The 13,562-nt window shown below is 60.1% G+C and overlaps 6 protein-coding genes across 6 annotated transcripts; 2 read left to right on the forward strand and 4 right to left on the reverse strand.

Moving 5' to 3' along the window:
- Window positions 1-329: 329 nt before the first annotated feature.
- Window positions 330-1,016, reverse strand: D7B24_006043 (uncharacterized protein; the record flags this gene model as incomplete). Its single annotated transcript, XM_028640184.1, has 1 exon — window positions 330-1,016. The coding sequence occupies one exon, from the start codon at window positions 1,014-1,016 to the stop codon at window positions 330-332; it is 687 nt and encodes a 228-aa protein (XP_028495588.1).
- A 469-nt stretch (window positions 1,017-1,485) lies between these two features.
- Window positions 1,486-2,895, forward strand: D7B24_006044 (uncharacterized protein; the record flags this gene model as incomplete). Its single annotated transcript, XM_028640185.1, has 2 exons — window positions 1,486-1,579; window positions 1,655-2,895. 2 exons carry the CDS (start codon window positions 1,486-1,488, stop codon window positions 2,893-2,895), a joined length of 1,335 nt encoding a protein of 444 aa, XP_028495589.1.
- A 628-nt stretch (window positions 2,896-3,523) lies between these two features.
- Window positions 3,524-4,264, reverse strand: D7B24_006045 (uncharacterized protein; the record flags this gene model as incomplete). Its single annotated transcript, XM_028640186.1, has 1 exon — window positions 3,524-4,264. One exon carries the CDS (start codon window positions 4,262-4,264, stop codon window positions 3,524-3,526), a length of 741 nt encoding a protein of 246 aa, XP_028495590.1.
- A 1,050-nt stretch (window positions 4,265-5,314) lies between these two features.
- On the reverse strand, window positions 5,315-6,496 carry D7B24_006046 (uncharacterized protein; the record flags this gene model as incomplete). Its single annotated transcript, XM_028640187.1, has 1 exon — window positions 5,315-6,496. The coding sequence occupies one exon, from the start codon at window positions 6,494-6,496 to the stop codon at window positions 5,315-5,317; it is 1,182 nt and encodes a 393-aa protein (XP_028495591.1).
- Window positions 6,497-7,199: 703 nt separating this feature from the next.
- Window positions 7,200-8,708, forward strand: D7B24_006047 (uncharacterized protein; the record flags this gene model as incomplete). Its single annotated transcript, XM_028640188.1, has 4 exons — window positions 7,200-7,221; window positions 7,293-7,325; window positions 7,391-7,725; window positions 7,797-8,708. 4 exons carry the CDS (start codon window positions 7,200-7,202, stop codon window positions 8,706-8,708), a joined length of 1,302 nt encoding a protein of 433 aa, XP_028495592.1.
- A 1,749-nt stretch (window positions 8,709-10,457) lies between these two features.
- D7B24_006048 (uncharacterized protein) lies at window positions 10,458-12,913 on the reverse strand (the record flags this gene model as incomplete). The annotated part of the gene is made up of 3 exons (XM_028640189.1): window positions 10,458-12,716; window positions 12,774-12,798; window positions 12,873-12,913. The coding sequence occupies 3 exons, from the start codon at window positions 12,911-12,913 to the stop codon at window positions 10,458-10,460; spliced, it is 2,325 nt and encodes a 774-aa protein (XP_028495593.1).
- Between the last annotated feature and the right edge of the window lie 649 nt (window positions 12,914-13,562).

Genomic DNA, 13,562 nt, shown 5'->3' on the forward strand with positions numbered 1-13,562 from the left:
ACCGGCATTAGTCTGCCGTGTATATGAAGGATATGCTGTAGATGATCGTAATAATAACGACTCGTGGCTGAACTTGTTGATTTATGATGTGTCTCTATGATGTTATATGGAATGTTTGCCACTGCACTCTTGTGTAGCAGGAATAAGGGGTCCAATTCAAGAAGAGGAAGACTCCCGGCCAAGGGAAAAAGGAACAATGCAACAGTGGACCGTCAACCAGATTTGTACTTCCGTGCGTCTTGTTTCCTCTTGGCAACAGAACCCCTATCTGGACACAAAAAAAATAGCATGGTCTCAAGTTGCGTCTTTTCTTCTGCCACCGAAACAGCTCACTTGCAAAGGTCCTCCACAATCTTGCGCCCGTCGCGAACGACATCGGCTTCGTGCATCTCACAGCGCGCCGTCTCCTCGAGACCCTCGGCCACCCACTGGGCGACAGCCGGGTGCGCAAGAAGCCTGCGGGCGTAGGCGTCGGCGTCGGCGGACAGCGCGAGCCCGTAGGTCTGCAGGCGGCTCGCGACGGGGGCGAAAAAGGCGTCGACGGCGGTAAAGTCGGCGCCGGCGAGCCAGGGCCCGCCGAAGCGCGTGAGCCCCTCGGTCCACAGGGCGTCGATGCGGTCGAGGTCCCGGCGCAGGGCGTCGTCGGGGACGCCGACGTCGACGCGCAGGCCGACGTTCATACCGCACTGGCTGCGCAGGGCGGGGAAGCCCGAATGCATCTCGGCAGCAGCACAGCGGGCGTAGGCGCGGGCGGCGCGGTCGCGGGGCCAGGCGGCCGGGTGGTCTTCGGCGAGGTACTCGACTATGGCGAGCGAGTCGTAGATGACGGTGCCGTCGGCGAAGGCGAGGGTTGGGACCTTGCCGGTCGGGGAGAAGGCGCCAAAGGCGGGCTGGCGGATGGTCGGCGCAAAGAAGAAGATCTTCTCGTCAAAGGGTATGTTGAGGGCCTTCATGAGAACCCAGGGCCGCATGGACCAGGAGGAGTAGCGCTTGTTGCCGATGTAGAGGGTCGCCATGGTGCGTCGATGGTGTGAGATGCTCGTGAAGTAGACGTGCGTGTGTTGTGTCTGTCTGGGCACCATGCCTTTTATAGGGGGCGTCGTGAAGCGCGGTTATCATCGTCGTTTAGGACAGCAGACGCCGAGCGAGCTGGTGAGTCAATGATGCATCCCCCACTCTGCGCCCTTTCAGTGACCATGGTGGGTAGTTCTGCAAAGCAGTGCATTTAATCATGCATGCATGCTCAAATGGAAATGATTTTTTTGGTATCGAATATTCTGGATCACAAGACATCTCGAGTCGGAATTGATATATCCGTGGCAGGCAACCAAAGGGCAGGCCACAGTCCCCTGAATGACATAAGCTGGGCAGGCCGCACAGCCGCCAGCAGCTGGCCGATGCTCTGTCCAATTCATGAGGCAACTTGACCTCGATCAAGTTCTTTCCCGCCAGACCATCCACGAGACGATTCTTGGCAAACAAAGTATGCTGGCGACACCATGGATATGTCGCAGCTGCATCAGGGCTTTGGCAAAGCCCAGGTCATTGCCTTTGGTCTTTTTCCGCCGCGCTAGCACAGGTGAGAATGCGCTTGGTTGACTGTGCCCCTACCCCCCCGGCCTTCTGAACAGACGACTGACGAACACGACCCCAGATGCGAGCGCCAACCTCCCACCCGCCCTCCTCCAGCGAGCCCGCAAGCTGAGAGCCGAGCATGACCAGCTTGAGGTCTCGCAATCCGAAAACTTCGACCCCAAGACGGCCCGACGCCTAGGCGAGCTGTCGTCGGTCGTGTCGGCCCTCGGCGACTGGGAGGCGGCGCAGTCGTCCGTGACGGAGCTCACGACGCTGCTCAGCTCCCCCGACGCCGAGCTGCGGCAGCTGGCGAGCGAGGAGCTCTCGACGACGCAGACGCAGCTCTCGACGCTGTCGCGGCAGCTGTCCGTGTCCCTGACGCCCAAGGACCCCTTCTCGCACATGCCGTGCCTGCTCGAGATCCGGCCAGGGCCCGGCGGCCTCGAGAGCCGGTTCTTCGCCGACAGCGTGTTCAAGATGTACAAGCAGTACTGCGCGTACATGGGGTACCGGGCCGTGGCGCTCAAGTACGAAATGGCCGACGGCGCCGGCAGCGCGTCGACGTCGGCGGGCGAGGAGCCGCTCCAGGAGGCCGTGCTCGAGATCAAGGACGCCGGCGCCTACGGGCTCTTCCGCGGCGAGGCGGGCATGCACCGCGTGCAGCGCGTGCCGGACACGGAGAAGAGCGGGCGCACGCACACGAGCGCCGTCGCCGTCTGGGTGCTGCCGTCGTTCCCCGACAGCCACGAGGCCGCGGGGGGCGGGGGCGGCGGCGGCGGCGACATGAACGTCGACGACCCGGCGAGCGACTTTTACCTCGACCCGGCCGAGCTCCGCATCGAGACGATGCGCGCGCGCGGCGCTGGCGGCCAGCACGTCAACAAGACCGAGTCGGCCATCCGCATGACGCACCTGCCGACGGGCACCGTCGTCAGCATGCAGGACAGCCGCCAGCAGTCGCGCAACCGCGAGGACGCCTGGAAGCTGATGCGCTCGCGCGTCGCCCTGCTGCGTCGCGAGGCCCGCGAGGAGCAGGCCGCCCGCCTGCGCGACAACGTCCTCGCCAAGCACAAGATTACGCGCGGCGACAAGATCCGCACCTACAACTACAGCCAGGACCGCTGCACGGACCACCGCAGCGGCGTCGACGTCCACAACCTGCCCGACGTGCTCGTCGGCGGCGCGTCGCTGCACCGCATCGTCGACAGCGCGAGGACCTGGCTCGCGACCAGCGACATTGCGGCCATGATGGCCGAGGAGGAGAGCAAGGCGGCGGCGGCGGCAGAAGGTGGGCAGGCGGCGGGCAAGTCGAAGAAGTGAGTCTGGGCTGTGTCATGGAAAAGACATCGTATACCATATTGTACGTGTAATTGTAAAACGAAAGCGTTCTCAAGCAGGCTGTAGACAGGCTGAATAGAACTTGAACATCATAGTAGAAGAGCACGAGCATTCCGAGCATCAAGCATGGCTGTAGATACGCTGGAGAGAACTCGAACATGAAGCAAAAGAGCACATTTCAGCCCAAGTGTGATATAATTCACCCGTTCACCAGACAGCTGTCCATTTTTACATGTTTGTTTCTCTTCCGTCCTCCGATCCCTCCAGAGCACCCAAGAGACAAAATACAAGAGAGGGGATGTCACCGTTGTGGCATGACGAGCGAGGTCCCCGTAGTCGGTCCGGATGTGTGTGTGTGTGTTCCGTATTCCTCCTGATCGTCCGACCAGCCATGAAGCGCCGCGCTGTTAAAAAAAAAAAAAAGAGAAAAAAATGGGCATCATGTGATGATAAGTATACAACAGGGTGGGAGGGGGGTGGTACAAGGGGAGGGTAGGGTCGAATCGACGTCAAGTCGAAGCAGTCGAGGTGTGCAGGTGATGTGACTGACTGCATAGCAATCCCCAGGAAAGGCCGTGATATCGTGTAGAGAGCAAGGGCGGCAGGCGTCTCACGCCAGCTGGCGCTCGCGGCGCATCATCTCGAGCACGCCGCCGACACCGGTGTGACGCAGGCGCTCGAGCACGACGCGCATGCCCTCGCGGCTCTTGCCTATCTGGGCCTCGGTCTTGCTCGAGGCAATGTTCTCGATGCTGCGCTGGATGCCGCGGGCGCCGAGGCCGCTGACCCAGCCCGACAGCCACTTGCCCTCCTTGGGTTCGGCGGTGGCAGTGGTGGCGGCGGCGGCGGAGGAGGACGCGGACTGGTCGCGGCGCGCACGCAGTCGCTCGCCGAGGCGCGACTTGTAGACAACGGTCGTGGTCACGTTGGTGGTGGCAGTGGGGTCGGCCGGGTCGGTGGTGTCGGGCAGGCTGAAGTTCTGCTGCTCGACGACGGAGAGGACGTTGTTGAAGTTGAGGTTGCGGGACTCGGTGCGCATCCAGCCCTCGCGCATGTCGACGACGCTCGTCTCGAGGATGTAGCTGGCCTTGTCGGTGCTCGAGCCGCCGCCGGTGATGGAGGTGGGCAGGAGCTTGAAGATGGGGGCCGGCAGACGGGACTTTTTGAGGTGGATGCGGGTCGTGTGTAACCTGCCCGTGTCGGGATCAATGTGACTGTTGATGGTGTCGGTGCTCATGACGTGGGTCGAGAAGGGATTGAGCTTGGGCGAGGAGTAGCGCAGAAAGTAGGCGAGGGTGACGGCGGGGAAGGGGTGGGAGTAGGCATGGTTGGTGGTGTGGGTGAGGACCATGGTGGGCGAGTCTGGACGTCTGCGATGGGGGGGGGGGGGGGCGGAGTTTCAATCAAGGATGGGTGAAGCGTCGTGTTCAAATCGGAACAGAGCTGAGGTTATCGAATAGGTCGTGGAAGGGCGTGTGATTTTTGCGCTGGCGAGCTTCTCACGGTTGGTGGTGGTGGTGGTGGTGGTGGTGCGTCCTCGCCGAAGGAGCAAAATTTGGCCCGAGGTGGTTCGGTCGCCGTACGAATCTTTCGATCCTGGCGCACGTCCGAACAGGAGAGCGTATTCAATTCTTCATCGGAAAGAAAAAAAGAAAAAGGCAGAAGAATGGCGTCGAAGAAAGAGACGACAACGATGGAGGAGGGAAAGGGGGGAGAAATGGATGACGCGGAAGAGGGAGGTGGTTCAGACGGTGAGGAGAAGGATGGTGGTACGAAAGCGAATGGCGGCAGGAGGTCGAGGTCCGGAAGAGCGTGGAACAGCGAGCCAGTCAGCCAGTCAGCAGTGAGCACGAGAGGCTGGCCAGAGAGGCTGACCAGAGAGGCTGACCAGAGAGGCTGACCTGGGGGAAAAAGCGATTTTTTGATTGGCTGCAGAGTCACCCGAGCTTGGGCCGACTGTGGCGAGAATCACATGACAGAGTGTGTTCTGTCTGGACTACCTTACCGAGCTTCACCGAGCCCTCTCCCATACAGACCGATCCACCGAGACTGGCCCTTTGGCTGCCTCCATCATGTCCCCCCTCCTCGATCCATCTACAACTAGCAGCAAGCCACGATGCCCTTGAGCTCTGCGCTCGGACTCGCCCATCTCTGCCAAGGCCCGCGTCGGTAGGGTTTAGCGCCGTCCAAGCTCTCCCTCGTACCTCTACATTGTACATCGGTCGGCTTGTCACGCGCATGTCAGGTTCACCGTTCACGACGTACGCCCACTTCCGATACGCACTGGAGGAATTCGCCATGACTACAGCAGGCTAGATACACGCACTGCCTCGCAGGCCTCGCAGCCTCGAAAGCCTCACAGGCCTCGCTGCCTCGCAGGCCTCGCTGAGCCTCAGAGGCCTCACCGTGTCGCCTTGCCCTTGCCGTCGGCCTTGTTGATCCACTGCAGCACCACGTCGGCAATCTCCTCGCTGTTGCGCTCCTGGTGCAGAAAGTGACCGTTGCCCCTGATGCCGAGGTCCGCGAGCTTGATCCACTCGGGCTTGCCGCCGACCTGCTTGAGGTAGTCGATGATGCAGTGGTCGTACGTGATGTGCACGCTCGCCTCGCCCGTCAGCGCCACGTACGGCACGCTCGCCACCTTGGGCAGCTGCCGCGCCGGCTCGACCTGGCGGTAGCAGTTGCGCCTGGCCAGCGTCTCGTTGCCGACGCTCTCGACCCTGAGCTCGGCGGCGCTCGCGACGGGCGGCTCGTAGTCGAGCCGGCTGTTGGCGAGGCCGTACGGCCGCGCCGGAAACCCGCCGAGGCCCCAGCCGTAGAAGAAGAAGGGCACCGTGAAGGGCTCGAGGTTGATCGACGCCGCGACGCGCTCCGGGCAGTCGTTCGTGAGCAGCAGCGCCGCCGTGCTGCCCATGCTGTGGCTGACGAGGTACGCCGGCCGCCCGACGAGCGCGAGGAACCGGCAGCCCGACGCGCGGAACGCCAGCTCCTGCGCCGTCGCGTTCGACGGCAGCGGCAGGAAGCCCTGCTTGAACTGGTCGAACACGGCGTCGCCGTCGACCCCCGTGCCCGGCCACTGCGTGTGCAGCTGCGACTGCGGGTACGTGTTGAACCGCTCGACCGCCGTGAAGCCCTGCTCGAGAATCTCGATGCTCGTGCCCGGCGTCATGGGGAACGTCGTCGTGTCGGCGTTGGCCGACCGCCCGACGGCCACAATGTCGACGAGATACACCTGGAACCCCTGGTCCACAAAGTACGACGCCCACCCCTGCCGCCCGTCGGGCGTGTTGAGCCACGTCGCCCCCGAGATGCCGCCGCCGTGGAGGAAGACGAGCGGCTTGGGCTGCGTGACGCCCTTGACCGGCGTCAGCTTCTCGACGAACAGCTGGTCGACCGTGTAGTTGCCGTCCGACAGCGCCACCGTGCGCCCGCCGAGGAAGAACGCATCGCGGACGTAGGCCTTGTCGACGGTCGGGCACCCAAACGCGACGCCGTTCGTGGCTTCGCAGTTGGACGGCTTGCAGGATGCCGAGGCCAGACCGGCGGCGGCGAGCGCGCTGACGAGGAAATTAGACGCACGCATAATGACTTGGGTCGCAATGTCGATCGACGGTTCAACAGGCTCTCTCTCTCGAAACGACAAACAGCAACAAAAATGGGAGGCCGTGGCTACCTAGCGAGAGACATCAGGGACCAGACGTGGCCGCTAGACCACGCGACGGCCACGCCAACTCTTTAAGAGAGCGGACTGAGCGGCAGCCCTGTGGGTATCGAGCAGGCCTCGATGCCAAGTTGCGGGAAAGGGGAGAGACTGTTGATCCAGCCTCTACCGCCCCCCCAAAACGCAGTCAATAAACTCTGGCCAATTTCCTCTCTGGCTCTCCCAAGCTGGGCGCTGTCCAGTTAGGTACGGGGCAGCAATGGGGCAGCGATACCTTTATGATCGAACCGAGTTCCCGCCTCAAATCTCCCGAGAAAGTCTTCTCCAGGAAAAGAACCCCATGAACACGAACGGCCCTGTCCCACCCCCCCTTGCCTTGCATGGGTGTACCGTACAAGGTACATGTACGTCGACCAAGCTTTCCAGATTGCGCCCAGCGGCGGGGCATGACTAGCAACACCATCGCCCACGGCAAGGTCCGCGGATGGCCCGGCAGACCACCATCGTGATAGCCTAGGACGTACCGGTACTTCTCACTCATGACCACACCTTACCTGCAAGTCCCGGGACCGTGCCTGTCTGTACATGTAGTTGCAGGCCTTGGGAAAGGGAATCCCTACTTACCATGGACGAGTCGAACGACATCAGTGAGGCTTGCGCGCTCTGGTTTCGCACTACTGGAAGGGATATAGGACCTGAGATACCCCTTCATCACCAGACCTCACGTACCCAGGAAGACTTGAAGTCATGAGTGCGCCTGTGGTGTCTCTGTTCCCTTCACAATCCAGAGAGTGCGCACCTCTCCACAGTGACAAGTGGTCTCTGGAGACCCGACTGTCATGTCGACGCCGAACACAACGACATCGGCCTTTTACGGCCAGCCGCCCAACACGGTCCGGGATGCCAACATAGTGCAGGGCACGTTCTGGGTCGACTTCAAGCTCGACACGCTTGATCCCAGTGGTGGCATCCCCTTTGCCCCCAAGCCGCCCCCCGGCTACGAGCACGAAGACAAGCAGGCCGCCATCATTGTCGGCATGGTTCTCGTCATTCTCGCCATTACGGTTCCCACCGTGGCGAGGATCGTGGCGAGATTTCGCAGCACCGAGATGCGACTGGGTCTCGATGACTATACTATAGTCCTCGCCGCTGTACGTGAAGGGAGACCCCCAAAGCCTGCTCGACATTGTTGGCCGTGCCTCTGACAACAGCCCCCTCGCAGAGCCTCGCGACCGTGTACCCGTGCTTCCAGATCTGGATGGTCGTCTCGGCGGGCGGCGGTCGGCACTCGTGGGAAAACACGTACGAGGACTGGGAGAAGTTCGTGCGCGGCCTGAGCTCGTGCCGGCTCCTCTTCTTCGTGACGGTCGGCCTCATCAAGATCTCCATCACGCTCTTCGTGCGGCGGCTGGCCGACCGGGCGTCCGTCTTCTGGCGCCTCGCCGCCGACATCTTCCTCGGCTCGCTCGTGCTCTACGTCCTGGCCGCGCTCTTCTGGAACTCGCTCTTCTGCCTGCCGCCGCGCGCCTGGTTCTCGCGCCAGTACGCCGGCAGCCTCGCGCGGCCGCCGCGGTGCAGCGACGACGTGACCAACGCCCGCGTCTTCTCCATCATCCACACGGTCCAGAGCTTCCTGCTGCTCGGCGCCCCCATCATCATCATGTGGCACGTCCGCATCGACGCCAACAAGAAGCGGCGCCTCTTCGCCATCTGGATCTGCGGCGCCGTCACCGTCCTCGGCGGCGTCCTGCAGCAGATTGCCTTTGTCATCACAAACGACCTCTTCTGGCAGTACACCTCCATCCTGCGCTGGACCACCCTCGACCTCGCCATGGGCTGCATCACGGCCTCGCTGCCCGTCCTCGACGCCTACGTCATGGGCACCTGGCACTCGGCCACCAGCGCCCTCGGCGGCTCGTCCGGCGAGCGCAGCGGGAGCCGCTTCCGCACGGTCGGCAGCCATGCCGCGAGCGAGCGCATGCCGACGCAGGTGACGCAGGGCCAGGTCAAGAGTGACTCGGATTCGACGCAGAACATATTCGTCGGAAACAGAGGGAGTGACGATGAGGGCTATCAGCTGTCTGACGTCAAGTCTACGAATGGGGGCCATGTGCAAGTCAGTCAGATAGTGTAGGCAGGCCAGGCAGTAATTATATTTCAGTCATCATGAAGCATTTCCTTTGGACATTTCCGAACGTCCATCTCCTGCATCCAGCCATTCAGTGCCACAAGATCGGACAGACAACAACACTATGCCAAGAGTACGAATTTTTCTTTTGGGCAGTGAGCCTAGTGTACGTAAGGCGAACAGCCCAGCTTGATGCAGAGGGAGGGGACAGGTCGTGACGATCCCTGAGCTCATTAATTCTCTGGATCTTCTCAGGGGATATCCGTGTTCGATGAGGCTTCTGGAGCCGGATCGTCGCTCTCACGGACAGAATAGTCTCATGTCGTACGCCGGATCAGGCGGTGTTGGCAGTGCAACATACAGATGTGATTCGAGCCAAACAAACCATCTCGTACCTCCTTCCCTGCCTGCCGATCAATCCGACGATGCAGTGTCAGTCAAAGCCTCAGAGCCCAAAGATCGGTCGCTTTCGCATTCAGAAAGTAACCTTACTTTGGAGGGTTTCTAGATCTTGCGTCCGTGTCATGATCCCGGGCATGTCGTGATTCAGGTACCGATACCTGTAGTCAACGTCGAACTGCGGCTGAGATCCTGATCCTGAATACTGACTCGCCGTCTGCCCGGTTGGTGCAGCAGACGTGTCGATACTCACGGATAGCCCTGCACAAGGTTCGTAAGGAGTGATGAAATGCGCTAATTTTTCAGAGTTTCCCCGGAGCCCTCACGCTGCTGGGCCGATTCGCTCCCCATCCGTGGGCCAATGTGAATTGAGTAGCATTGCCGTCGGCTGCTATTATCGCGAACTCGAGCGGGTAGCAAAGGGTCCCGACTGGGTTGCCTTTGACCGGTACTTGTAAGCTGGAGGATGAACCGCCAGGCGACGATGCCTGCCGACATACATGTATAGTGAGCCAGCCGGCACGGCATCAGGGGGGCCTCCTTCACCAGCCCAGCGTCTGCGACTCGGAACCCCACGTGGAGCCACGTCGCGTGCTGGGAAGACTCGCCTGAAGAGTCGCACTCCATCTGCCATGTGCTTTATCATCATCGTGTCCGTGGTCTGGGTTCGCTGTCGCAGAATTGCCGACGAGGAAGACGAAATCAATGCAACAGGCAAGCCTTCTTCACCCGCGGGTCGCACAACTCTATAGCCCTAGTTGCGTGTCGAGTTCGTCTGACAAGGATAGAGACCAAAGCCGGAACGCGATCCGGACCTCCCTGCCTCAGTCTTAGCTTTGCCAGGCCATGTCGCTCAGGCCAGCTCCTGCGTCAAGTCACGCTGGCCAAACCCCCTTTTACAGAATGTCAGATTACGATGTCCATCTGCAAGGGCTCTGGCTACCGGCACTTCGCACCTGCTTCGCCCTTGCACCTGAACGGAGCTGGCCTACTAAGACATCGAGCTCCAAATCCGAGAGGATTCCGCTGGGCTGTCTCCTTAGTGTTGATATCGACTCATGCGGCAACTACACAGGAGACCCAGCGTATTCCAGGTGCGCCCCATAGCCTCACTACAGGCCTCCATGTCAGCCAGCATCATCCACGTGTATCTCACCCTGCAATAATCATTTGGGGTTTGCCGACATGGACGACTCGGAGCATCGCGGGAGCTGCTGGTGATTGAACACAGAACGAAATTCTCATTAGGTAGCGAGATGCGTCTTTTGGGGCAGCGCGCTCGCTGCTGAGCCCGCTGCCGGTACCCAGGCCAACATGTCCACAGCTTCCAAGGAGATAGCCCGAGCGCCGCCCATCTTATTCCGTCATACCACTGTCTCTGTTGCTACGCTTCCAGGGGGCTCGCGGAGCCGCATACTGGTCATCCCTGACTGAGTCATGGACGCTACTTGACCGTTCGTTGAGGGCGGGACTGTCTACACGACGCGAGCCGGGGCGGGCGCCGATGGTTGGGGTCAAGGGCGGACTCTCGATCCGGTGCGAGCCTTCCTGGCTGTCTTTCGCCCCGCGGGCTGTCGCAGCCAGCGCCTCCAATTCCTGAGTCGCCACCATGCTGGGCACCATGCTCGTCCTCGACTTCCAGAACATGACACGGTCGTCGTCCATGGCGCGGTAGCGGTCGTCAGGGTTCTTCCTCCAGAAGGCCATGATGCTCGAAATAATGACGAGCAACAGGAGGATCAGGGAGAAGATGGCGTTCACGAGGAAGATGAGAATGCCAACCACGCCAACGAGGAGACCCGGGGCGTCAAACTTATTGGTGAGCAAGAAGAGGAAGATTGCGTTGACAAAGTTAACGGAGCAGATGGCAATGTTGAGAACGTTGATGCTCTTGGCCATCCATGGTCGCAGAAGGCTTGCGGCAGCCAGAGCGACGGCTTCGACAATGATCAGGCAAATCGCCTGCGCAACGCCATTGTGCTGTCCAAAGGCAATGATAGCCGCCTTGACGACCGTGTGTACGAGCAGAGGCAGAATATAATAGTAGGCCGTTGCTCGGAATGGAACGTAGAGGAAACCCCAAATCTGGAGATACTCCTGGTTAGAGAAGAGCTGAAACGCAGCAGACCGATGCACGGCTTTCGAGTTCCTTCCGATGGTGATGATTCGAACCGCCGCCACGCCAAGGACGAGCATGCTGCCGAACAAGAGGAACACGCAGAGGACGACGATGGCTGCCGAATCGGCCTGGGTGAACTCCCAGAAGCAGAAGATGGCAATGGCGGGGAAGACAGCAAGCAGCATGCGAAGAGTTATGCCCTTGAGAAGCATGCGCCAGCCGCCTCCGCGCAGCTCCGGAAACCGGGTGTCCTTGACCCACCCCCGCTTGACGCAGAAGTTGAGGATTAGGCGAGCAAGGTAGACGAACAAGGCGCTGATGAGCACCAGGAAGGCACTGAAGACAATGCTGGTCATGACAATGTTGGTGGTCTCAATGTGTGCCTTGTAACCCACACGCTGGATGCCGTATACGACATAGGCACCCGTGTCCAGCATGACGTTACTTCGCTTCTGGAGCCCGCCAGCTGCCGGGTCCAAAGATCGCTTCATCACTTGGACCGATGCACCTAGTGTATTGTCGAGGAGCCCGGCCGCGTCGCCGCCTGTTGAGCGCTGATACCAGGTGAAGATGGTCTGCATGAAGCCGATGCGGATCAGACCCAGCGACCAGACAAAGTTCTGCGTCCAAGCCTGGGCGGCAGGCGGCAGAGGCACACCGCTGAGACCGACCATGGCCTGAGCTTGAAAGTATGCGAACAATGACAAGGTGCTGGCGCCCAAGTGAGCAGCGGCATTGGTGTAGCCGACGCCGGACATGAGGGCAGACGTGATGAGGCCGACGAGGGTGACGGCAGCGGTGGCCCACTTGACACCGACGAGATCGACCGTCTTGTCGTTGGAAAACTTGGCCTCGACGCAAGCGAGGGTTTCATCAGTTCGTGTGCTCCTGATATGGACGCGGACTTTGGCGTCAAGGTCGGGGAAGGCGTATGCAATGCCGGGGATCTGCTTGCTGACGCTGTCACCAACCCGAAAGTTGAACCGGGGGGGCAATTTGCCAACGGTGAGGGGACAGATGGTGGCTTTCATGTCCTCAAGCGTGCAAGGGTCGAAATTTTGATGCACAGCCTGATAGCCGTAAACGTCAAGCACGATTTCGGCGATGACATAGTCGTTGACTGTCGACATGGCAGACAGTTGGGCGAAGATGGTGTTGTTATCAGGCGTGTACACGACATTGAAGAGACTCGCGGAGAAACTGGAGTCCTTCTGACAAGAATCAAGGGAATTGGATCGAAGCAGTCTCTCTGCAGACGCTGAGGAGAAGAGCGTCAAAAGACCCAGACTGAGGCATGATTGCCACATCATGATGAGGGCGTAGCGAGTGACCCTCGGTGCTGAGACGTGACGTGCGGAGGAAAGGCGAATGTGTCGAATTGACCTGGCGACGTTGAAGATGGGGAACGAGCGTCGAGAGTGAGAGCGGACGACAGCGTTGAAGAGGTGCAATGGGGAGGTGCGAGGTCTCGAGTGACGAGTGAGGAAGCCGCAAATCTGGAGGGGGAAAAACACGAGATCCGATGCGATCAGCTAAGTTTGGTGCCGTGCCACACCCCAGAACAGGTTCATGACATAGCTGCCTAGCGGTCAGCTCACTGAAAGGGATACGAGGCGCCAAAGGGGTGTGGTGGGGTTTGGACGAATGCGTACTCCGGGTCCCGGAAGTGCGGGAGATTAACCCTTGGCGTCATGGCTGCGCCTCCAACGAACCCATTCCTACACGATCTGCCTTTCACAGGTCGTCATGATGTCGTTGTATAAAGAGACGGTGCCCCAGCCCAATGCATCAGACCATGCGAGGTCGAGCCTGTAGATGACGGGTTTAAGATGAGGATGCTGAATCCATGAAAAATCGAGTTACTTTCCAGACGAAGAATGAACAAGTCTCTCTGGGAAGACAGCCCCAGTTGGATCGTCAGACAAACATATGTTCGGGACTTCTGCTTCACGAAAATCTGCTAGTTTCGATTGTGGCCGTCATCGTGTAGAGGGCATATAGAACTGTGGTACTGCATGACATCGCTGGTCAGGTCCACATGGACGGCCACTTGTGTGTTCTTGTGTAGTGGCGCGCCATGTGACCTTCTGATGGTAGGAAGCTGTCGTCTGGTAACCTGGATGCGACCATCAGACCGTTGAGCAGGGATGGAATTGGTGAAGAAGATGCGGTCGAGGCGACGAGTCGGCATCTACCCAACGAGCTACAGGATGTTCAGACTCGGAGCAACTGAAGACTCCAACGGAGGCCATCTGCACACAGAAGCACGGGAGAAAATGGGGACGCGAGGCAGAATGGCGATGGAGCTAGCCGTAATCGAGGGCAAGTACAGACGTTGGATG

This window comes from Verticillium nonalfalfae, assembly GCF_003724135.2.
Source record: "Verticillium nonalfalfae strain VnAa140/NRRL 66861 chromosome Unknown scaffold_40, whole genome shotgun sequence".
Classification (NCBI taxonomy): domain Eukaryota; kingdom Fungi; phylum Ascomycota; class Sordariomycetes; order Glomerellales; family Plectosphaerellaceae; genus Verticillium; species Verticillium nonalfalfae.